At 45.4% G+C, this 25,720-nt stretch overlaps 1 protein-coding gene across 1 annotated transcript in view; it reads right to left on the bottom strand.

The window, feature by feature from the left end:
- The window catches only part of ANK2 (ankyrin 2), a 165,652-nt gene extending 143,213 nt beyond the window's left edge, over positions 1-22,439 (bottom strand). Inside the window, exon 1 of the mRNA XM_069855102.1 lies at positions 21,633-22,439. Within this exon, the coding sequence (XP_069711203.1) occupies positions 21,633-21,755 (123 nt within the window). The 5' untranslated portion in view covers positions 21,756-22,439. The remainder of the gene's footprint in view (positions 1-21,632) is intronic.
- Positions 22,440-25,720: the final 3,281 nt, after the last annotated feature.

Below are 25,720 nucleotides of genomic sequence, written 5' to 3'. Positions count from 1 at the left end.
TTATTATAGATCTGTATAGGTTTGTCCTCCGGGCTAATTACCATGAGGGGTTAATAGATTTTAAATAGCTCTGTATGTTTTGCCTCCACTGATGAACGCTCCTGGATGGGATCGTTCGGCTCCTCTGAAAGGCCTCGGGTGCTCTGGTGCATAATGAATGTGAGGGCACGGTGGACAGGAGTGCGCACAGAACAGTGGCTCTGTGGTTATGTGCTCGTACAGAACTGAACAGAACCCAAACTATAAAACCATTGAATCACAGAATAGTTTGGGCTGGAAGGGACCTAAAAGCCCATCCAGTTCCAACCCCCTGCCAGGGCAGGGACACCTCCCACTGGATCAGGCTGCTCAAAGCCCCATCCAACCTGGCCCTGAACACCTCCAGGGATGGGTTAGTCATGACTGCCCTGGGCAGTTCCCCTTTTTCAGCTAAAAACTCTTCCCCTTTGATCTATCCCTGCACTCCTGATCAAAAGCCCCTCCCTAGCTTTCCTGGATCCCCTTTCAGTACTGGAAGCTGCTCCAAAATCTCCCTGGAGCCTTCTCTTCCCCAGGCTGAACAACCCCAACCTGTCCTCCAGATCCCAGATAAACACTGTGGCCATCTCCGGACTCACTCTAACAAATCCACATCCCTCCTGTGCTGAGGACTCTAGAACTGAATGCAGGACTCCAGGTGATGTAAAATGGCAAAAGAACAAGCACAGGCTTCATCTCATGTTAAAATTACACCTTACCTTTATAAAATTTAATACACGCACACATTACTCCTTCATTCTGGGCAGGTTCAGACACCCGCTGACTGTGCTGAGAACAACCATAGCCCCAACCATCGTGACTGGTCACGATGACGAGAAAGGGTCATTGGGCACTGGCAGAGGCTGCCCAGGGAGGTGGTTGAGTCACCTTCCCTGGAGGGGTTTACGGCACGGGTGGACGAGGTGCTGAGGGATATGGTTTAGTGTTTGATGGGAACGGTTGGACTCGATGATCCGGTGGGTCTCTTCCAACCTGGTTATTCTGTGATTCTGTGACTGCACTCGATGGTTCCCAAAACACTGAAAGCAGAAACTGCCTTTAACTGAAATTTTCCTGCAAGGCCAGCCTTCCCCTACTGAGCTGACCCTAAGCGTCTCCAGCTCTTCCAAGCACTAGGCTATAATATTACAGCATATACACATTGCCATGACTTCTTCATGTTGCTATAAAAGAAACACATGCAAGAAGGAACCCCACCAAAAGCTTAACTCGACTACTGTTCATTAGACTGAGGTTCTGGAACTAGAAATCCTTGGATAGAGAAATCTACTTAGTGTGAAATGAACTTAGTGCAAAACACAGAAGAGAGCAGAACAAGGCACCAGCTCAAGGGAAAAAGCAAAACCCAAGGATTCCTTTGAACTAACGCTCGCAGAAAGCCACAATCTGGGCAGCCATCTGATGGATAGCGATGGATAAGCTTTGTGCCAGAGCCTTCCAAGAGTATGACTGTTGTTTGTCACAAGGGTTCAAAGCCATTAGGGCAAATTACTCAGGAAGCAATCATGTTCATGTTTTGCCAGATTAAGTTAGGAGATCATATCCTAACAAAGTATCCGCCTTACCATGTGGGATTCAAAGCCTTTGTGGAGGAACTTGTTGTACGTTCCCATGCTCTTTTTTGCTGCTATTGTCTGGGCTGCAAATCTATCCCATCAGACACCAGAACACAAAGGCACGGGTTTCAAGCACCGAACAAAAACACGGAATACAGATGTAAAACACTTGGAAAGTCCTGTCAATTAAAAATGGAAAACAAACCCCAAAGATAAAAACAGACAGCATTGCCTGAGGCGACACAAAACCCAGTGTGAAAATATCAGAAGCCTTACCACCCAAAAGATGAATGTTAAAGACAAAAATAGTATTGAAAGCAATGGTTTTGCACTTGTGACATTGTACTTTTATCACACTTGTGCACACGTTTTGCTCCATAACATCACCAAGAATAAAAATAACCATGTAGTGATTATAACATCATCACCAACCAGAACTCGCTCGCCTCATTACAGCAGTTTTTCTGTCACCGGCTTCTGTTTTCACTTTTCCAAACATTTCATGAAATTGGGAACGTTTTCTAAATGCAAAGTCTTTCACTTTTACAGATTCTTCTGTGGGAAAGTTAAGTACTACACTGCTCACTTATCATAGAATTGTTTGGTTAGAAAAGACCTTTAGGTCATCGGGTCCAACTGTACCTGTCCACTACTGAATGAGACCCCCGAGTACCGCATCCACCCAGCTTTTAAACACCTGCAGGGATGGGAACTTGACTTCTTTCTGGCGATTACTTAGGGTCAGATCCTGAGCTCACGCAGCTTACACACACTGATGATTTGTGCCTTTATTTATCATTTATGCTCCTTTATATTTCACAATAACAGCACTGATATGATTATTATTTCCCCAAAATGCATTTTTTTCATTCTTCTGCTACCCTGTTGGTCACACAGGCCACACCAAACAACTCCTGAAACCCAAGCAGTTACCTGCTACAGAGGACCTTGCATCAAACCCTCTTTGATTTAAATAATCCAAATCCAATGCAAAAAAAAAATCTATTCTGATCCATTTTGAAGAGGACAAATCATTTTGCTCTGCTTTAGACAGCGAATCATTCAACACATTAAGCCTAACGACCCTCTCTGGACAGTGCCACAGAGCTCTTAATCCAAGCAGTACCATATGGCTTTGTATCTCTAGGAGAAGTAGCAAATAGATAACCTGGAGTTATATTCAGATCCCAGAGGGGCACAGGTGGGATGGAACCAGGAAAAGATGGTTTCATGGAAAGAAAAGTTTAAAATGACACTTACATTTTTTAAAAAGCTATGCAATCGCTGTTATTGGTAAATACTCATGGCTCCCTGGAGGATTTACAAGGCCCTTCCTCCGAATGCAAGCCACTGAGGCTCCCACATTCTGTAGATATCTTAAAATGTGGCACATCCTTCCTTTGCACAGTTACAATGGCGCCTTCTCAGTGTCTGGGAGCTTTTGGATGCGTGGTGTGACATGGGGATAAAACCAAACCAGATTATCATACTCTGTTTGATAGAGATCCCCTTGCACTTTATGGATCACACGCCTATTTTTCTCAAAAACTACAGTTGCTATTTCTTTGCTTTCTCAGCCCTGCCTCGATCTTGTGTTTTCCAAGGAGAAACACTCACCAGAAGAGAAACACATGCGTTAACACCACTGACTCTGTGCCAGCAAGCTCTACCTGGGATCTATTTGTCTTGGGCAGTTCAGTCTAAACCTACATCAAATATCGGGCCCTTGATTAGCTCTAATGTTTGTTCCTTAACGCAGACGGGTACTAATTCTGCCTTAAAGCCATCTCGTGGGATTTTGCAAAGTGATCTCATTCAGAATTTGGAATATCCAAGTAAGGCCTCAATCCTCTTCTCTAAGATAATCATTCCATCTTCTCTTTTGACTACAACAGCAGGAGATCACCGCTGACTCTGAAAATCCCAGTCTCTTAATTCCTTGTTACTGGCATGCAGAATGGAGAGAAACAGCTCCCCTTCAGCCTGCCGGACCGCTCTGGTGCCCTTCCCCACAAAAGCACTGCATGGATGCTTCCACTGTGTTAGGAAGAATGGCAAACCGATCCTTTTACTTTGAGTTTCAGTCTCATGTCTTACAGATTTTATACAACTTTCAAAGACGAAACTTATTTCATGTATAACCAGTTTGTTGAGGGAATAGATGTTCCACATATACCATATAGAAGACAGTATACACCATACATAATGGTTTTCCACACGATGCATCTTCTGTTCAGCTGTAGTTTAAAATAATTCATTAATTGAATGAGAAGTGAAAGGTAAAGTTAAACATGTGGAAACCTTAGAGCAGCTTCCAGTACTGAAAGGGGCTCCAGGAAAGCTGGGAAGGGGCTCCTGATCAGAGATCAGATAGGATGGGGGGAAGGGTTTGAAGCTGAAAGAAGGAAGGTTGAGATGGGATCTTAGACAGAAATTTTTTCCTGTGAGGGTGGGGAGGCCCTGGCCCAGGTTGCCCAGAGAAGCTGTGGCTGCCCCATCCCTGGAGGGGTTCAAGGCCAGGTTGCATGGGGCTTGGAGACCCTGATCCAGTGGGAGGTGATCCTGCCCATGGCAGGGGGCGGGACTGGATGGGCTTTGAGATTTCTCCCAATGCAAACCATCCCCTTACACTGAAAACAGCAGTACTGGTTTTTAAAATCGATTATTTTTTCCTTAAAAAGTTACTTCATCAAAAGATTTGAATATTTTTTGCACTGAAACTTCAGAGAGATAAATGGTCTGTAATTAACTGATCCTCCCCAAAGCTCTGTCCAAGCAGGAGGAAGGAACCCAGTTACAGCCTAACAGATGCAAGATGTCAGAGCTGGGAACTGAGAGTTCTACGACGTCACTAGCCCTGTTGTGGAACCAGGCAAACCAGTTTATCTGTGGAAAGCTGGCAGATGAAATAAAAAGCATAATTTCTTTTAGTATTAAATACATTTTGAAATTATGCCTGTATAAAACTAGTCTTTCTCTCTTTCTCTTTCCTGGGTAGAGAAGCATCCTCCGGCCTCAAAGGCAGTGACCAGGCAGGCATTCTGGTGATAGGAAGAGGCGGACTGGGGCCTTTGAAACCTAAGAAATGCTCCAAGGAATTGAAAAGAGGACACAGAAACATGAATTTCAGTGTCACCTACCAGCTTAAGCTTAAAAAAAGCGAGCACCAGATGTAATTACACGCAACATTTTTTCCATTTCTATATTTGGCAATTAAAGAAAAAAAAAGGATATTCTTAGGGAATCCTCACAGAATGACGCATCTCTCGTTAGCATCGCACCCCTGCTTCTAGCTTGTTCTCTCCCACTTAATTACCAGTTGCTGCGATACAGAATTACAGAGGTTCTTCAGTACATCCCCATTGTTCATTTACTCCGTTTCTTTATTTTGCATCCTCTGCCTGTCCATGATCTCAGGGCCCACCGAATATATCTGCTATAACGAGTGTTCCTACTGATCTGCATAAGAAAATACCTTCATCTTGAAGGTGGGGAGCCCCTGGCCCAGGTTGCCCAGAGCAGCCGTGGCTGCCCCATCCCTGGAGGGGTTCAAGGCCAGGCTGGATGGGGCTTGGAGGCCCTGATCCAGTGGGAGGTGTCCCTGCCCATGGCAGGGGGTGGAACTGGACGGGCTTGGAGGTCCCTTTCAACCCAAACCATTCTATGAGTCTATGATTAAGCTATTTGTTATAGTAAATTGCTCTTTATGGCTAAAATAGAATCAAAGAAAGAAAACTATATCTAATACCCTCCAGTTCACACAATAATATGGGGCAATGCACACTGACAGATGGAGAGACGCACACACATACACGCACCTTGAGTATATCTGTATTGATATTGATAACGACCTTTCTGTGCAAAATGGACTTACATTTAATGTAATTTTTCTATTCTGCAATAGTACAGCGTGGGTTAGATGCACTCAACTAACCACACGACTGGCTCATTTTAAGTACCAAAACAGAATCCAGTGTCACTGACTCCAAATACCTGGCTTTAACAAGTCGATAAGGCCTCGTGCAGGCGCATAGAGACATCCTGTTTGGAGCACACTCTAAAGGGCTTATTTTTCCAGCCTTTGAAGAAGACTGAGTCATGGAATGCAAAGTTACACACGATGCTCCACGTACGCCAACAGTATCTGAAAGCTTGGGTTTCTATCACTCCTACCTAACATTTTTTCTGTCCCCACACTGGAGTAGTTTTTAACAGATGACAAATAGAAGATGACAACCTTCCAAAAGCCATTCTCTATAATCAGAAGAGTTTTACAGAGTGCAATCAAGAATCTGGGGTTCTGTATGCAAACAATTTGGCCCTTATCGTCACATAGATCATCCAAAGGAGGGACAGTGATGCATCACAAACAAGTATGCGTGCAATGGCACCAAATAAACTGTCATTGTTGCAACCACGTACACAGATCGAAATACACCTTTCAAGATCTTGTGACTGAAAACATGTCTTCATGCAGTTTATCAGCCATCCAGAAAAGCCCACCACCCACCACACTGCTTAGAAACACCCAAGGATGGACTGAGAAGCATCATCAAGGTCCGTGTGTATCCAAGATCAGGACTGAAGTGCATTGCTTTGAGCAAGGTTCCTTCAAAACAGAACTTAAGTCCGCAGTTCTGGCCTCCAGATTTATAGGTGTTACATTTAGTCAAACTGAGGTTGCAGATCTTCTAGTATATATTAATAAAACCTGTGCTGTCCTCACACTGCAGTCTTTGAGGGGTCCTGCCTAGGTTATAGCTTCATCAAACAGGACAGAACCACAATTCGATGCCAGTAAACCCTATAAAAGTCAATTAAAATGAACAACAACAGAAGCATCAACCATATGAATAATGTCAGTGAGATTTACTGCTAGCAAGAAATAGAAGTGCTGGCAGCATTTTAATTTCTGTGTTACATCATAAGCTAATATTTGCTCATTACCAGATAAACTACGTGACTGAGCTATCCTCTATGTCCTACAGTGCCCCAAGAATCGAAGAAACCCTTGGCAATGCCCACTCCCCTACCCCAAGCCCTCAATTCTGTGTGCAAGTGGCTGGAGTCTGGGTAGGAGCAGAAGTCAAGTCAAGCAACCAAGTGTTACATCCCTCACAAAACAGCACCATTCCATTTCAGAGCGTCTTTTCACATCTGTATCCCTTCTCTCCAGCCCCGTTCTGTCACTGCTTCAGCTTATTTATTCATAGCCGAGCACCAAAGATTGGCCCAGAGGCAATGACAAGACGGAAAATAGGTCATAAGCCTCCAGAAATCACTCCCCTCTCCAATGCCTCTCCCAACACTGCATTTCCAGCTTGTCTCTCCAACAGCAGCTTTATAGCATCAAATGGGATAGAGACACATAAAATTTCCATGACACAGGATGGAAAATGAATACATTTCCAATTAGGCAAGTGCAGTTGTTAACAGGCAGGGTCAGAATTGGATTCCAGTTTCCCCAGCTCTGACTCCTGTTACCCTTTCCATCAGAGAGCAGCACTTCTTCACACAGCCAGCCTGAGCAGAGAAAAGGAAACAAGATTCCAATCTCACTTGAAGAAACTCTGTATTTTATGGAATATTGCACTAGATTTCCTATGATACTCGTACTTCCAGGAACCCAATCTTTCAGAACAAATGTAAAATACACTCTATACTTGAGATATAAATGGCTATAAATCAATAGTTTAATGGTTTATATCAACATTGGCACAGGTTGCTCAGAGAAGTGGTGGCTGCCCCATCCCTGGAGGTGTTGAAAGCCAGGTTGGATGGGGTTTGGAGCCCCATATCCAGTGGGAGGTGTCCCTGCCCATGGCAGGGGGTTGGAACTGGATGGGCTTTCAGGTCATTATCAGCCGAAACCATTCTATGATTCTCTGATTCCATGTCAAAGTGAAGCAGTAGATACGAATGTTTATGAAATTTGCCAGATTTCTGGTAAAGCAGCTGTTTTTCTAAGCAAAATGTTAATAACAATACTTACAAACCTTAACATAATTATAATACTTGCCTTAGTATTATTAATTGTATTGCAAAGTAGAATAAGAAACTCCTGCCAGAATCAGACCTCAGCCTGTTGTTAAGGTCACTGACAAAGGATCAGACAAACTACAATTCCCACTTGAATTTCCATTTTACGTTCAGATGAGTAAAACTAACAGGAAAAAAATACATATATTCTTTATATGGCAGGGTAAACAATAGCCAAAAAAACCCACAATCCAGCTAAGCAGAAGTTTACATATTGTGCAATGATACTCTAAAGCCAAGTGATTTTTGTGTAACAAAACACCTGAAGAGGCAAATGTTTCCCAGGCAAAATGAACATTAAGTGAAAGCCCTCAGATCCTACGCGAGAGCTCTGAAAAGTCCTACTGCATTCAAAGTGACAAATGAAATGCTTTCTGTGTTGCTGCAAAGATGACTCATTTATGGGAGGACATCAACACCGCAGCCATGGGAAGCAGCTGTCTGATTAAATGAATATTTGGCTATTCTTATCCATTCTCCATAAGCCTCCTCCTGCACCCACTGAAATCAACCCCATCTCTGCCTTTGGATTTCAAAAGGATCGGTTTATCCCTGGGCCAGGCAGTCGGCTCCCAGTCCCTGCTCCGACTCCCTCTTCCATTAAAGGACTGTCAAGGGCAAAAATCAAAGAAGGAAAATCCCACAGCAGTTCTGTCAGCCGGCTGCTCTACAACCCATAGCTTCCTCTGGCAGTGGTCAGGCATCCCCAGTCCTCCTGGAAGCAGCAAGGTCACCAGCGTTTCTATGTGGGACACTTCCGATAAATCCTAGAATCGTGGAATGAGTTGGGTTGGAAAGGATCTGAAAGCCCATCCAGTTCCACCCCCTGCCGCAGGTAGGGACACCTCCCTGTGGATCATGGGGCTTGAAGTCCCATCGAATCTAGCCATCCAACCTCTCAGTTCCATATATGCTGCCATGATGACTATAAGCTAAAATAGGCAGCAAACCATTTTCACAAGACCCTTCCTAAACCGCCTAATTATTACCCACACAAACTTAACAGACCACAGATCTCAAGGACTGGAAATTCCTTTCAAATGTAAAACTGGAGAAGAATATTCAGAAATTATGTTCAAATGGGTTAGAAGCAGACTAGCACCTTTGCAAGGCTGACACAAGCACATTCATCCTTCAAAAGGCATCACATCGACAGCATACGAACATCTCGAGTTCCCGGGGTTGGGAAAAGCCACTTTCACTTTATTTCTCTGCCTTCACAAACTTCTCTCCAATTCCACTTGTGATTTTCAAGCTCTTTCTGCTTCTCTAATTATTTTACTCATTATCTTTAGAAGCCTATTAAGATTATAAATAGTTTCAAGACATCAAAGCTCTCCTCATGCCAATGCTGCGGTGATGGGAACAGCACAAGGCACAGAACAGACTTATCTAAAGAACATTTTGGTCCTCAAGGTGTATTTGCTTAACATTGTTTTCCACCAGAACTCATCTCTCATTGCCCCACAGAATGTGAACAAATTCTCACCAATGACACTTGAAATTACAAAGCGCTCAGGTGGTTACAAAATAGGAGGTGAATTATCTCCTGCTTGGTAACTTCTGGGCACAATCCTAAATCTATTTAAATCATTAACAAATCATTCAGGGATTTCAATGTGTTAAGATAATATTCCATACTGTTACAAAACCAAGTGTTCTTTTACAACTTTGAATTACAAATCCCTGTCTCCACATTATCCCTGTCCACCTCAACACCTTTTTCCAGAGGGAGGTTGGTTCCTCTCAAACATTCCCTTTTCATCACAATAACATTGCATATTAAAGTTGGTCTCATTATCTACATTTAAAACCAATCAAATACCACTTTCTGCATTTCAGGCTTCTGGACCAATGATTGTTACTACACCTCTGTAGAGACTATATAATAAAGATGGATTATTAGTGAAATAAAGGGTTTAGAGGGGAAGCCATAAGAGGAGCAGATGAAGTTACTTGGTCTGTTCAGCCTGGAGAACAGGAGACTGAGGGGGGACCTTATCATGATCTACAGTTTCTCACAAGGGGAAGAGGAGGAGCAGGCGCTGAGCTCTTCTCTCTAGTGACCAACGATAGGACCGGAGGGAATGGCAAGAAGATGTGCCAGAGGAGGGCTGGGTTGGATATTAGGAAAAGGTTCTACCCCCAGAGGATGGTGGAGCACTGAAACAGATCCCCAGGGAAGCAGAAACGGCGCCAAGCCTGACAATGTTCCACTAGCATTTTGAGAACACCCTCAGCCCCACGGTGTGAATGTTGGGGTTGTGCTGTGCAGGGACGGGAGTTGGACTCCATGATCCTTGTGGATCCCTTCCAACTCAGAACATTCTATGATTCTATTGCTTGAAATTAAAGAATCTGTACTCCTAAACCCACGCAGATGATTTACAAAATGGCTAAATGGAGATAAACAGAAACCCAACGTTAATTGACTTTTTTTGCTTCCTACAGATTTGTAACGTGAAGCAATACCTTGGTTCCCCCAAAGCCATCCTTGGAGAATCGCCCCCAGTTTAATGAAGTTACCAAGCACTACTAAGAGCAAACGTGCTAAAGTTTCCATCAGAGCACTGGTGAAAAAACAGTTCAAAACAACTGCAGCAGGAACAACTCCTCAGCATAACCCTGAGCTACACAGGAGCCTCCAGCCCACATCAGTTGTCCTGGCATCACCTCACCTCAGCAAACAACTGCATCCTAGCTGAGCTCCTTCCCTGATGGCATTTTCACTGGCAATGCCCACAAGGTACCCAAACATCAAATCAGAGGGCTGAACAGCTCCAAGTCTGTGAAAACGCCACACACAGACTTCCTTTAGCCTGGGAGAACTCCTGCTGCAGAGCTCCATAATGGAGCCAGCTCTGTGCACAGCTCAGATTGAGAGATTCCCAGTTCCGCTTCTTTGGGAGACATTTTTCAAGTCCTCATCGTTCACCGTGCACAAGAAGACAGCTCTGTTTGAGTACCTATTGCTGGCACCTGTACCTGAGGAAGGAGAAGGTAGTAAATAAATCATGACTGAAGAAGCGCCTGGGTGGTTTATCCACCTTTCAGACAGCACTGCAGGCTCTGAGTTGGCCTTATGGTAATTAAGAAAAGGAAATAAAATACAGCTCAGGGAATTTTTGGTCGCCCTAAAAATAACCTCACTGCAGTGGTCATTCGCCGCAGCTGCCAAGTGCAATTGGGCCGAGCGGTGCAGACAGCACGTGTGGTGGCAGGGGTGAAGGCTGGCTTCTCCACGGAAACCTCAGGAGCAGCGTTGAGGATGCGGCACATCTTGCATCCACTTGCTATGGAGTCTCCATGCATCATTGTGATTGCCACTGACCAGTCAAAATAGTGCCTATTTTTTTTTTCTAACTGTAATTCACTTTTTTTTTTCCTCCAGCAAATGTCATTTTGCAAAATGATTCCATAATCGTTGAAGCCCAGCCTGCTCGGCACACTGCAGGCACGCTCCCATTTAAGGCTCACATCAGTGCTTTAAATTTTACTGAATTCCTCCTGCAGAACGATGTTGCTCTACCAAACCATTTTCCCAAGGTATCTATCAATACAAGACCTTTTCCATGAGCAACATAAAAAGAAATAGGCATCAATTAGAAAATAACTGGTTTTTTCCCTTTTGCCGTTCCATAGAGCTTGTGGGTTTCTTTCAATTCAGTGCAAAAATTTAAGTTTTATAATGAGAGAGGTTGATGTTCTTATTTCAATAACCACTTCCCAACAGCGACAAGCAGCCTCACCTTGAGCACTGGGTGCAGTTTCGGGCACCACAGTATAAAAAGGATATGAAGCTACTGGAGAGCGTCCAGAGGAGGCCACAAAGTTGGTCAAGGGTTTAGAGGGGACACTATGTGAGGAGCAGCTAAAGTCCCCTCTGTGAGCTGACTGGGGCCTGAAGGTCTGCTCATCAGTAAATCCTAATTAATGCCTCTTATTGCTAAAGAAGTGTCAATATTATTAACACAGTGTATGGAATTTCTTTCCTCTCTGCTGCTTTGGTGCCTTTAAAAAGAGATGAAGCAGGGGAGTAAGAAGGCTCAGCAAGCGCCAGCGTTCCCGATTAAGCCCTGGCCTGAGCACAGAGGCACTAACTGGCTTTCAGCTGTCCAAGCCCCCTATTGCGTTGTCAGCTTCACTGGTTTGGAGCGGTGACATGTCTTTGTTAGACATCCCAACAGAGCATAAGCCAGGAATAGTAAATAATTGAAAACAAGCTTAAATTATTAAACCTAAAACAGCCTAGAAAGGTTTGTCATTATGGTTCTATAGGCTGAAATCATTTACTTTCAGCCTGGAGAAACAAGACCTACATCCATTTTGGTTGAACACTGGTTCTCCACACTGGCTTTATTTTACAGGCAGAAATAAAGACAATGCAGACCTAAATTATCAGGGGGGAGAAAAAAAATCCACACCCTTCCCCAGACCACACACAGTAATAGCATCACATTAATATTGTCTAACTATCAAACACTGCAGTTTTTCATGACCTAATCCAACCCATCTCCCTTGCACACAATGAGCCTCCATGCACTTCTCCAGTGTGCCTGCAAACAGGATAACTTGCTAAATCTGGTGTTACTTCTCCTCCCCTTTCCCTTTCTCTTCCTTCTTTCTCTTCATGAGAAAGGGAATGGAATCCACAATACATTTCCTACCAGATACACTAGGAATTCTGCTCAAGGATGAGACGCTGTTTATCAAGGAGTGGAGGGAAAGGATGAGGGAGAACAGTTTTAAGCTGAAGGAGGGGAGATTGAGATGAGATCTTCGGGAGAAATGTTTTCCTGTGAGGGTGGGGAGGCCCAGGTTGCCCAGAGCAGTGGTGGCTGCCCCATCCCTAGAGGCGTTCAAGGCCAGGTTGGATGGGGCTTGGAGCCCCTGATCCAGTGAGAAGTGTCCCTGCCCATGGCAGGGGGTGGCATTGGATGGGCTTTGAGGTCCCTTCCAACCCAAACCACTCTATGATTGTAAGATGACTCCCAAATGTGTCCCCTGGAACCTCTTTAGGCTCCATTCCCTAAAACTGCCTCTTTCTGAAGCAGCTAATAGATCTGCTATATTTTGAAGAGGTTAACGTGCTGAATTCTTCATTATCATCAACAAACAGATGGCGATTACAGAGGATTTTTTAGTTGCAGCCTTTGTCTTCAGTCACTTTTAAAAGGGTAGCGAGCAATTAATCTGCATTGACCTATACGTGGGAGATCTCAATACAGGAACGAGTGTTAACAGGGTTTGAACCAAACCCTGATAAACTATCAGCAAAACACTAGATCTATTTACAACAGATGGAACTTTTATAAATACCCAAGAGAAACCCTTGAGCAGTGCCATCATGTGAGCACCTTGTGCCGCTGCTGGGAACCACCTCAAATTCACTCAATTACATTGGTCAGACCAGTATTACAGGCACCAACGCTAAATAGAATTGTGCAACAGCGTGGAATATCTGCTCTTGCTCAAACCTGGGCAAGTGGTGAGGAACACAAATGCTGATTTTAGCTGTCTAAGGCTAAAGGATTACCAACAGGTTGCTAACAGGAGCGTCCATTGGGATATAGTTCAGTACAGGAAAGCAGTTCTTGCAAACCATGTGTCTTCCCCTAAAGAAGCGGCTTCAGCCAGGAAAGAGAGGTTTGTCAGGGATTGAAACTAAGCCACAACGCCTGCACAGAAAGAATTGCTTGCAATCCACGAAGAGAACAGGAATTGTTTTAAAATAAACTTAAAGTAACACCTCCACTCTCAGAAAGCAACACACAAGATATTTTGCGAGCACAGAGTCGAGTCAGTAAAGTATTAAAATGCATTTTACAACCAACTGTAGCGATTTACTAAAAGAGAGGAAGAAAAAAATAGCAAGTTCATATAAAGTTGGTGACAAGCTCACAGAAATGCAAAGTATTTCTTAAAAATTAAAACTGGGAACTCACACGCTCTTTTGTCAGGACAAAACCAGATCCTGGAGGGAACAAAGGTTTCCATTGCACCTGAACAACACTACAGGTCTGGTGGTGTTGACCTACAGCTAATAACATTCCAACACCAGGGGATCTGTTCCTAAATAAGAAAGAGTTCAAGTCTCTACTGTGGAACGTGTTCTGTATCCTGACTGGAAGCACGAAAATACTGAAAGGAGAAAGTTTTCTGTGACAGGACAAGAGGGAATGGCCTCAAGCTCCACCAGGGGAGGTTTAGGCTGGACATTAGGAAAAAATTCTTCACAGGAAGGGTCATTGGGCACTGGCAGAGGCTGCCCAGGGAGGGGGTCAGGAGTCACCTTCCCTGGAGGGGTTTAAGGCACGGGTGGACGAGGTGCTAAGGGGCATGGGTTAGTGTTTGATAGGAATGGTTGGACTCGATGATCCGGTGGGTCTCTTCCAACCTGGTTATTCTATGATTCTAAAGCCCTTAATTACCGAGAGCAGGTCTGAGCTTTCTTTAGTCCTATTTGTCATGATATCTTCAGCACGACACTGCATGTCTAACGAAGATCCCTTCCCCCAATGTGTGTTCGTAACTTGAACATGGCCAGGACTGAAGGGGTGGCTGCCAGTCCCAATTCACACAATAACTCACCTATTAGGCATCAATACTCAGTTTTAAAAACGCTTTAAAGTCATCATACAGGAGTTAAACACCAGGCAGCATCCCAGACTGTACACGAACACTTATTTCCAAATACATGTTTGACCAAGAAAGGCGTATTTACAAAAACATGCTTGTTTCAATTCTGAAGCCATACCAAGAAACGAGTTTGCAAAGAAAAGACTGAAAAGCAACTCCCATCACAAGGCAGCTGCAGCTCATGACACTTCCCACAGCAATGCGCTCCCGTTGGGCTGCGAGGCTTTGCTGGAGAGGGCATCATCTCGGGGAAAGGCCCGCTGCCCGAGTGGCAGCAATCGTACGGCACCGCTGACGGACACACTCACTGTTTCCCTATAGCTCTGGATGCGCTATAGGCTGCCAAATATAAACACTGGGGCATGGCTCCAGATCTTGCCATTAAAGTATGATCACTCAATGCTCGTATGCCACTATTAGTGCAGGTGCCAAACTTTCCCCAGGAGCTCAATGGAAAAGCCCGAGGCACTGAATTACAGAAGCCAGGTTCCTAAAAGCTTGACATCCCAGTTTAACATCTGACATCTACATTACTTTCTTAGCTCTTCACCTCCACTGGTAAAACCTCCCTTAAAACACTTTTTAATTGCTTAACAGAAACCTGCCCAAACACAATGCAATAATTCTTCCAGTGGTGCAGAAAATATCACCAACATAAAGGACACAACAAGACATTTTATGAGAAGATTAAACAAAACCAAACAAAAAGCCATAAAACTTTAACAGCAATAATCTCCTTCAATATTTCCCTTTTTTAAATCACTGCTAGCTCCTGATAATTGGGATCTACCCTTTTTAAATCTGTAGAAACCAGGACAGGTGCAGTCACCACAGGCAAGTGCTGCCATCTCTCCTCTCTCCTGGTTGCTCTTTCTCAAGTTCAGCAAAAGCTCTTTGTACCGAAATAAATGGGGGGAGAGATGATAACTTGGGCATTTTGGACACTTTCACGGCTTTATGGAAACAACCATACTATGAGGCGATTCAGTTGTAAAACCTTAAGCATCATTACATCAAACTGCATCAGGCAAGCTGTACAAGGCAGAAAGACAGATTGAGCATGCCAGGAACACATCTTCCTCCTCCTGTATCCAGTATCAAACACAACAAAGCGGTGAGCTTGACAGTTTATCTCCATCAGGAGAAGGAAGGTGGGAGAAAGAAGCAGAGACATATGCACATATTTGTATTGCTCCATCTGCTCATGGCTAGATGAGAACTGGAGCCCCAGCTACCAGGAGCCATGCTCGAGCTGCCAACCAAGCAGCAGCCCTGAAGGCTCCAGTAAGTCAGGTGTCCCAAACCCAGTATTCCTCATGCCAAATTTAAACTTGTAGAGGAGTGGCTGAGGGACCTGGTGTTGTTTAGTCTGGTGAAGAGGAGGCTCTCTACAGCTTCCTTTCACACACTTGTAGGGAGGTGGGTGCTGGTCTCTTCTCCAAGGTAACAAGTGGTAAGACAAGAGGAAACGGCCTCAAGTTGTGCCAGGGCAGGTTTAGATTGGATATTGGAAAAAATTTCTTTACTGAAAGAGGGTGAAGCACTGGCAGAAGCTGCCCAAGGCAGCGGTAGAGTCTCCATCCCTGGAGGGAGGGGTGTTCAAAAACCATGTAGATGTGGGGCTTCAGGACAGTTTAGCAGGCATGGTGGGTTGGGATGGAGCATGGACTGGATGATCTTAGAGGGCTTTTCCAACCTTAATGATGCTGTGAGATTGCTCCTTTCCCATCAGACATAAGGGAGCTGGAGATCATCAGCCTTTACTACAACTTCTGGCTTGCTTTATTTTGGAATATTGTCTATTTGCTACCAGTTTTATTATGGAAAGCAGTGCAAATTTCTCAAAGAAGAGCAGAGAAATAACGACACCTGGCACTATGGTAACACTCTGTTTCTGCAGAAGGGTGAATGGAGCTTTATCAGCCATCCTTGCAGAGCCCCACCTGGTTTACCTCATTTGGATTAAATACACGGGGAACTTGGGCTTTGACTCGCCTGATAAAGACGCTGAACAGCACACGCACGTTAAATGCAGTCAGAGCGCCTGCATGGCTGAGGATCTGCAAGCTCCAGCAGTGCTGCAGTCGCATGCGAATCGCCCCTCAGACAGGACTCTACAAACTGAAGCAGCAAACACCTCGCTGTTATGAAATGCAGTGTCATCAAAAGAGGCTCCATTTTACAGGAAAGCAAACAGTGGGGTATTACATCCATGCCAAGAAACAGCTCCATAATGCAAACAGAAGGTGAATGCTCAAAGGGCATCAGGAATAGGCACCACCTACGCAAACACTCCGTTATGAAACACCAGGAAGAGGGGTTTTTTTCCTGGCTGAAGAGGCATTTGAAACATCTAGAAATTCTGGTGAATCACAAAGATGTTTGCCAAGGCAACGAGCAGAACATGGAACTGATAAATTCTCAGTGCTAAAGAAAAAAACAGTAGGTTAAAGCTGCAATAAACCTTGAAGGCTCTAAATATAGTGAGGTTGAACAGTGAGATGCTCTCCTCCTCTTCCTTAGCCCCATACGAACTCCACACTGATCCTGCAGCATCTTCGCACCAGGGGAGAGACCATTTGGCATAGAATCATGGAATGGTTTGGGCTGGAAGGGACCCATACACTCCCACACCCCTGCCATGGGCAGGGAGACCTCCCACTGGGTCAGGGGGCTCCAGGGAAGCCTGTTCCAGGGAACACCCCAGGGATGGGGCAGCCACCACTTCTCTGGAGCGCCCAAGAGTGAGGAACTGCATCTCTCCTTGGTACTTGTTACTATAAAATTCAAGCACTCGTTAATGCCTCTGTGGTCCTCCCTTCCTCACTGGAGCTTTGGCCCCTTCCAGAGGGATGAACTTTGTGGCTACCAGCCTCAGCACAGAGCCCAGGTACCAGATGACACACACTCACTTCCCTTGCCAAAGGCACGCTTGAATGGGCTTTTCCACCCCACTCTGAGACAAATGTTGACATCGTTTTCTAGGTGAATTTTGGAACATGTCATTTCTTATTGATATTTGGTTTGTGGAGAAGAAGACGGTAATGTGAAAAAGCTCTGCAAAACAAAACTCAATCCCTGTTTTCTGCACGTACACGATGGAAGCCATTTACTGACCACTGACTCTCTCTCATACACACCTGAATTCCGCTGACTGCAGCAGCTCTGTGTTTCTCCCTTCATCCCTGCCACTCTGCAGACACTGCCTGGCAGCAGCAGCAGCTCCGTGCAAGCTTTGACAATGCCTAGGGTGTCAACTGAAGGACAGAATTCGCTGGGATGCAATTGCTTCCCAGTCTCTTGATGAGCAGCAGTGAATATTCCAGACACCGTGAGACATTTTACGTCAAAGGATGCTGAACTCATGAGGCTGGCCTTTAAAAAAGGTACAAAAGTTTAAAGAGCTTCCTTAAAGCAGTGTATTTAAACACTAAATAAATACTCACTGAGTGCTAGCAGAACCCAGAGGCCAAACTCTGTCCTCATGACAGATGATAAAAGGTAACAGGCATCAGTTCACCATATCTGTCTGCTCAAATTCAGTTTTATTTGGCAGTAAAATCATTTTTGGTAACAGCTTTTTACGTTTGGGGTTTTACTTTTTGTGGGTTTCCTAAAATCTTTTAAACGCTTGCCACACAAAGAGAGAGGAAGCTCTGTCTGCTTTGAAAACAGGGGAAAGCAAGTGTGTTTCACACTGCCAGGAGCAAGGAAGCTGGATTCCAAGGCTGTAATTCCAGCTTTGCTGCTGACTCAGGGAGTGACCACCACACAATCACACCGTTTCCCTTTCCTTGCCCTGCAAAAAATTAACCGTGTTCTAGCTCTCTCAAAAGGCAGCTAGAGGCAAGTGGAACTGGGCCTTAGATCCTAGTTGAGGTTTAAGGAATTAGTGATGCCTAAATGTCAATGCTATCTGACTATTTAAGCTGCTCACCTGCTCTGTTAGTACCTGGGTTTTAATCCATTCAGGTCTTCATGCAGCATCTCAGACCGCTGGGGTTTTTTGTTTACATGCAGGTATTTGCATCAGCCTGGACTCTGCAGCGGCGCAAGCAAAGACTGCACGCATTAAAGCGAACATTTCCCATCGGAACGCAAGATGAGCAGTGCTGACTCTTGTCAGCTGGTTTTAAAAATCCATCAAGACAGAAAAACGCAGGAGAGGGCCTTGAAATCAGTTTTCAGCCCGCAAACACCTTTTTCCAGTTTTTGGGTGTGGAACAACGCTGTTCATCCTTAAGAACTACCAAAGTCTAAGGACTGCAAAGAGATCATCTGAGCAAGGATAGTGCTGACACTGGCCCTCTTCCCAGCTCTGCTAATGGCCAGGGAGTTGTTATTGTCCAGAGCCGTGTCTGGGAGCAGACAGATGACATTTAAGAAGATTCTGGTGCTATCCAAAAAGCACAGAAGCTACAGCCATGGTTTGTAACACTGCTATGAAGATACATGACGACCCCACAGCAGGGCATCATAAGCAAAATACTCCAGAGAAGAGGCGAAGCCACAAAGATCCCACACCCTGCAGCATCCCTGGAAGCTAGGAGCACCTTGGGACAGTACTAACAGATGCCCGACATGCTGGCAGAGGGGAAGGGCTAAAGTCACGTCCCTTCATTATCCTCTTCTGCATAATCAGGATGTTGCAGGGTCAGAGGAAAAGTTTCCATCCCAAGGCCAAAGCACCTTCACACATACCACATGGACCAGTACACGGCATGGATCCATGTGAGGCTTTGAAAAGACAGTCGCAGCACCCAACATCAGTTCCCCCTGCTCATCATCGCTCCTACAAACAAAATGTATCTCAGTTGGACCGAAAATCCAGCCACCGCAACGCCAGAGCTTTTAAATCAGTGACAAAGCTGGGACCATATTCCCCAAAAGTAAGAAGAGTTGAAGTGCAGAGAGCAATCAAACACCACTCATTTACATTCTGTCTCCCCTGGGCCCGCACATACAATCTGTTCACAGCCTCCATTTTCCAGGGAAGTCAACAGAAGCGGAGAAGGCTCAGCACATCCTGGGGTACAGTTACATTTTGCAGCAGAAATACCTATTGTTCGTCAGCAATTTAAGTCCCAGATATATAATATAGCTCCCAGATGGATATAGCATTTATGCATGATTTATGTATCACTAAACTGATGCATAAATACAAATATTATATATAATATACATTCTGTATTTACACGAGTGTGTGTGTCCACATATTCACACACCCCACCACCCGCTCCACACTCTGTATTCTGCATGGGATGAGCACGTACGCACACAAACACAAACAAACTCATCCCTGTGTCCCTGTCGGTGTCGCGTGGAAGGAGCAGGAGGGGAGGTGCCCGGCCCAACCCGCACTGTCTGAAGGCAACTTCAGGGTGCCAAGCACTTGTTTACATAACAGCAATGAACCGCCGCAGTAAAGGGGAGACAGGAGCCAGTGCCGGGGCTGAATATTAAGAAGCAACAAAAGCATTAAGGCTCTCTCCATCTTTCCTAAGCGAAGGCTACTGGTGTTTCCTAGATGGGAAAAGCTGCTTCATAGCCTGCATCTCCATACATCACTGCCAACTCGAACACAGCCTCAGCCTGTCTGCTTGCAGTGAGGGAAAGAGAGAGCAGAAGGGAGGGCATTAATTCTATCCAGCTTTAATTAAAGTAGTAGAATGCACATTTGAATCAAACACATTGGGGGAGCAGGATATGTGAAAATCAGGCGCAACACCACACCCCGTCAAGAAGAAGCCAAAATGGGGGCTGGGCAAACATGAAATAAAGACCCTCCAAAGCAAGGACACCCACCCAGTAAAGAAATACCAAGAAAAAAAGGTTATTTTGCAGAGAATCTACAATCACAAACATAATCACAAAAACTACCTCCTGCTGCAGCGTCCCATTTAGGGGATTAAACTGTAATCACAATCTGCCCCAAGCAGCTCTCCCCCAGCCCCGCACACACCAGGAATGGCATTTTTGTTTTGATAAAGAGAATTCTAACACAACTCAACTAACTCCACAAAGCGAGCCAGGATCACATTCAACGGCAGCAAACAGCCTTGGTTATTTCATTTCAGCCTGCAGCTGAGAAGATGAAAATCCATACAGTGTGAATGCAAAACGCATTCAGCGTTTCCCAGGTGTGCCAAGGGAGCAGATGGCCTCCAAATCCCTGAGAGCTGCCAAACCCAGCTCTAAATTCAAATGTTACATTGCTCGATCCTGCTTTGTTTCTTTTTACAGAGATCTGTGTTTACGTGCAACGTAGCAGAAAAGAGAAAGAAGAAAGATTATGTTTCTGGATATTATCCCTTCCAGAAGAAATTGATAAAGAATGGCTCAAACCAGGGCATCAGTGAATGAGTTAACGCCTGCCACGATCTGGAGATTCCTGAGATGGGAGAGCAGAAACAGCAGCGAGGAGGCACTGGCACAATGTAATTCAGGCCTAGAGCTTAACCTTAACAGAGGCATTGGGGGGTTCAATATTTTCTCCACTATTGTACATTTTTTTGTGTTCTTGGAAACTACAGCGCAATCTGGGAAATAAATAAGTGAAATAATATTTTTCTCTTTCTTTTAATGCAATTGGAGATGCCATTCCTCATTTCTAACACAAGGAAAACAACAGTTAATTACAAATTAGGAGAAACCTCCCCTGAACCCGAAGCACCCAACTAGCTGTGCCTCGACAGAAGCAAAGATTGCAAACTGATGCAAAAAACCCAACAGATTGCAGACCTGCGCTAGGAAAATACACCTGCAGTGTGAATACACTGACTCACAGCTGCAACCCAGGAACCATCACAGATACCCGACTGCATCACGGCTCGGCTGATACAACCAGCAGCACAGGACAGGGCTCACCCGCAGCATTTAGTGTTGCCAGCAGTGTGGGAGCTGGAGCTAAAAACGGGGGGAAACTGCTGTTGTGAAGTACAGAAATGCACCTTCACCCTGCAAAGCACCTACACAGCCACCTCCTTCCCCGGCATCTCCTTCAGATCAGCTGGAGGCTTGGAATGCCTCGGCTTCTGAAGGATGACAAGCATCTCCAGCCCTTTGGGGGAAGGAGGGAAGAAGGCAATAGTGCTGTGGCCAAGGGCCATCTTTATTGGCACGTTCCCTGGGTAGCCGTGTGCTGCCATGACTGGTGGCACTTTAACCTCTCTGCAGCTGGGCTACGTCCCCAGCAGGGTTCTGAGAGGATGGGAAGGGATGCAGATGGGAAACACACCATGGAAGGTTAGGAAAATGAAGAGGGGGAATGAATGCATGGGAATGGACACCTGTGAAGCATTGCACCAAAAGGAAGGGTGTGGGGGGAAAGGGAGAAGGGGGTTGGTTTTCCTCTCATACCTTGCGTTTCCGATCTGCCCTAGAGATTTTCCGCTGCCTTTTCCTTTCCTTCTCAAGGTTTCTTTCCCTCTCTTCAAGTTCAGACTCTCGAACTTTTTTGATGGAAGCGGCTGCATGAGCCATTTTGAAGAGGAAAACACCACCTCCAAGGAAGCCTTTTCCACCACACGCAGATATCCAGGTAATTTATTTTTTCCGCAAGGGCACTGGCTGCAAGCCAGAACTTCACAGTGTACTCCACATCCACTGCTCCTCCTCCAGCACCCCGGGAAAGGTCAGGGCTCCGCTTCGGCCTCTGCAGCACCCATAACTCAGAAGCCCGAGAACCACGTCCACACAGGGAACGTGTGAAAGTGCTCACAGCCACACACGCACGCGACAAATATCTGCTGGCAGGCTGGATCTTCAGACTTAGCAGAGAAAATGAAAAAGAAAAAGGAAAATCAGCCTTTAAACACACATCGCCAAATGGGAGAGGTCTTTTGGGATTCCTCTGGATGGGCTGCGTCTTCTGGCTGGGAGGAAGGCTCCACTTCAGCATCAGCGCCAGGCGGGGGAGGAGGCAGCTCCCTTCAGCTTCTCACATCGCGTTTATGCAGGGTGAGAAGAAAATGGTGCAGTCTGACTTACTGACTTGCTGCCGCTGCAACCATCCGTGCTGGAGCCCAGCAGGCGCCTTCTAGCTCGTCTCCTCCTCACGCTCTTTTCCCTCAGTGCCGAGTCAGTCAGTAGGAAGCCAGGAGGAAAAGCTGTCAGGCTCAGAGAGACTGAGCCTGCTCACCTGCAGGCAGCACTGAAACGGCTTGTGATATTCAAGTCCTCATTGTGCCTTTATGCAGCCACGTGAGGCTGCATCAGGAGAGCTGCATTAAGCAGCAAACCAAACGCGGCGAGGAGGGGGACGAGGAGGGGGACGATGCTCGGGGAAGCACGCAGCATAATCTGGGCTCAGCCTGCCCCACTCAGCTCAACTCCACGGAGGTAAAAATAATCCCAACCAGCGTGCTGTTCATTATTATTCAACACCAGAAGCAGCTCTCAACGCTTCCTAACACAACTTACAAAGCCCTGCGCTGAAGATGTAGAATGATTTTAGCTGTGGAGCAACAGAGACCAAAAGAGAGGGAGACAAGATGTTGTTCACCTCCCCTCCCAATATTATTTGGGCTTGGGATATTAATTTATAGCGTTAATATCAGAGACAGATGGGTCTGTCATTCTGTCACTGCTTATCCTCCTGCTAAAACCAGCACAGCAAAGCTCTGCTCCTGCTTCACTGGTGCTAGCAGTTATCACTACTAGCATCAAGCATTTATTCATTAAAATAGGGCACAGGGCGTGCATAGACAAAGAGAATCTTTGCGTTAGTCCCTGGCAAACAGCTGATCACATTCCAACTCCCTCCGAGACCACTGATCTGGTGTCTTCCAGGCAGGTCCAGAGGGAGAGAAGGACTGCAACGCTCCAACGCAGCAGGTATCTTTGCATTCCTGGCTTCACCACCTGAGAGAAGCTAGAGATATGGGAGCTCACTGAGAGCAGAACTTTAAATAACCGAAGTAAAGAGACAATTCCCTTAGCCAGCTTCCCTCTGCAACATATTCCTTGACTCCAGGCAGAATTCAACCAGATGGCTGCCAATTCCACGATGACACAGCACCACTGAACCAGGAGAAGATGTCCTGTGAGTTCTCCGTGTGCCAACAGCTCACGGACCAGGCCTAACCCCTGCCTCACATTGATTTTGTGCCCACAGAACCTGGTTATTTTCAGCTCACGCAGACCAAGACCATTTATTATTACGTGGAACTGATCCTTATAGATGGCTTGTCTTGTTAGCAGCAGGTTTTGAGAATGTCACGAATTTCAAAGACAGAATTTTCACAGAGTACTTGTATATGGGAACTACAAAGCACCATAAAGGCATCTTTAACACAGACATCTATTTTGTGTTCAAGCCGGCGATCTGTGCATTCAATCAAAAATGGATTTCTCGAGTGGAAGAAGCAGGGTAGAGAGTGCCAGCCAACCTTTTTTTCCAGCTCCTGTGTACGCACAGCCTGCTTTTCTCACGGTTGTTCCCATTTGTAAGAAATTAGGCTATGAAAACAAATTGCTAAAACAAAAGCAGCAGCTACAACAACAGCCACCAGCAAAGTGAGACAGGTGGAGACAGCCAAAGGGGTAAAATAAAGGAGAAAATTGGATTCTTTAATAGAAATTGCCTTGCCTTCTCAATGTTGTATGAAACTCACAGGCAGCATCACTTGTCAACCAGAAATGAACTCAAGAACTCCACTTTCCTGATATAGTGGGAAGGGATTTGTCTTCCCAACCTTTTCATGGGATCTTAAGCAGGAAATTTGAAAATAAGATCAAATCACAGGCCTTACAATTTCCCTAGATCATGGAATGGTTTGGGCTAGAAGAGACCTCAAAGCCCATCCAGTTCCAATCCCCTGCCATGGGCAGGGACACATCCCGCTGGATCAGGGGCTCCAAGCCCCATCCAACCTGGCCTTGAACCCCTCCAGGGATGGGGCAGCCACCACTGCTCTGGGCAACCTGGGCCAGGGCCTCCCCACCCTCATCATGAAGAATTTCTTCCTAATGTCTAATGAAAATCTTCCCCCCTCCAATTTAAAGCCATTCCCCATCGTCCTATCACTATAGGCCATTGTAAAAAGTCCCTCCCCAGCTTTCTTATAAGGTTTCCTTAAGCCACTAAATGCTTAAGCCCAGGTAAGCAGTGCACACAGTAGGGTTTGATGCACAGGACAGTTTACAGGAGTCATGATTCTTGAACAACCTGTCACCTTTTGGTGACTGATACATGCAGGCTCATCAGCTCAGTCTCAAATAATTTTCCTTTCAGAAAACTCAAAAGTTAATGAAGGATTGGATGTACTTTGTAACCCATGCTACACAAGAGAAAAGAAATCAGACACTTGAACTGCAGAACTGGTGCCAAAATGAAGTTCTAGGACCTCACCAGTATGGCCATAAACATCTCCCCCTACCCTTACATAAAAATGTGCCATCGTCACATAGCAAAAAAAAAAAAAAAAAACACGTTACTTTCAAATAGATTGTTTTGGAAATAACACACCCAGTCTGGGTTGAAGAACATTGAGTATGTTACAATTTAATACCTGATGCACCTGATATCCCTGCAGGAAAGAACTGTTCTGGTTTAGGATAAAAAGATTTTTTTAACAACAGTAGAAAATGGCTCATCTTTGCCCTGTGTTCATAGCTCTCAACAAAAGGAAATCCTTCTGCAGACAGCAGCCCAAAGATTAAATTTGCAAGATCTGTTCAGTGAAAATGGAGACTGAACGATCTCCCCCCAAACAGAGAAAACGTGTTGGAAAGCTGCTAAACAAAAAAAAACCAGAATATCCAGTGATGCTGCCCCAAACGGTGTGTGGGAGGGGAGTGGGAGAGTAGGCAGATGCACAACAACAGAAAAAGAACACAGGACCAGAAACAGGGTGGGGTTTCTCCAAAAAAAGCATTTGTCATCATTAGCTCTGAATGTAGAAACCCATAACTCGTGAGGTCTGACATATTCCCATTTGGGATAATGAAGCTTGGGAGACTTCAAGCTGCGCAGTGTCCTGCGTGATTTGTGAGCTGGCTGCGAGTAACAGACCTTACCACGAGATCCATGGATAGAACCATACAATCATTAAAGTCAGGGGAAGTTTAGATTGGACATCAGGAAAAAATTCTTGACAGAAAGGGTTCTTAAGCACCAGCAGAGGCTGCCCAGGGAGGTGGTGGAGTCCCCCTCCCTGGAGGTGTTTAAAAGGCAGGTAGATGAAGTACTTAGGGATACGATTCAGTAGTGGATAGGTATGGCTGGAGCTGATGATCTCGAAGGTCTTTTGCAACCTAATGATTCTATGAAAAGACATCTCAGCTCATGCAGCCCAACCGTCAGCCCAGCCTCACTGTGCCTGCTAAACCATGTCCTGAAGCAGCACTTAATTGGGGTTCCAGTTCCTACCTGCCTGGTTTACAAACTGCTATAAATCATTACCCTCCTGGCCTGATCTCCTCACCTCCCAGTCTTCAGGTTTTGT

The sequence above is a fragment of the Phaenicophaeus curvirostris genome, chromosome 4 (genome assembly GCF_032191515.1).
Source record: "Phaenicophaeus curvirostris isolate KB17595 chromosome 4, BPBGC_Pcur_1.0, whole genome shotgun sequence".
Classification (NCBI taxonomy): Eukaryota; Metazoa; Chordata; class Aves; order Cuculiformes; family Cuculidae; genus Phaenicophaeus; species Phaenicophaeus curvirostris.
The sequence above is the reverse complement of the archived record's forward strand: the minus strand, read 5'-3'. Positions and strand labels throughout refer to the sequence as shown.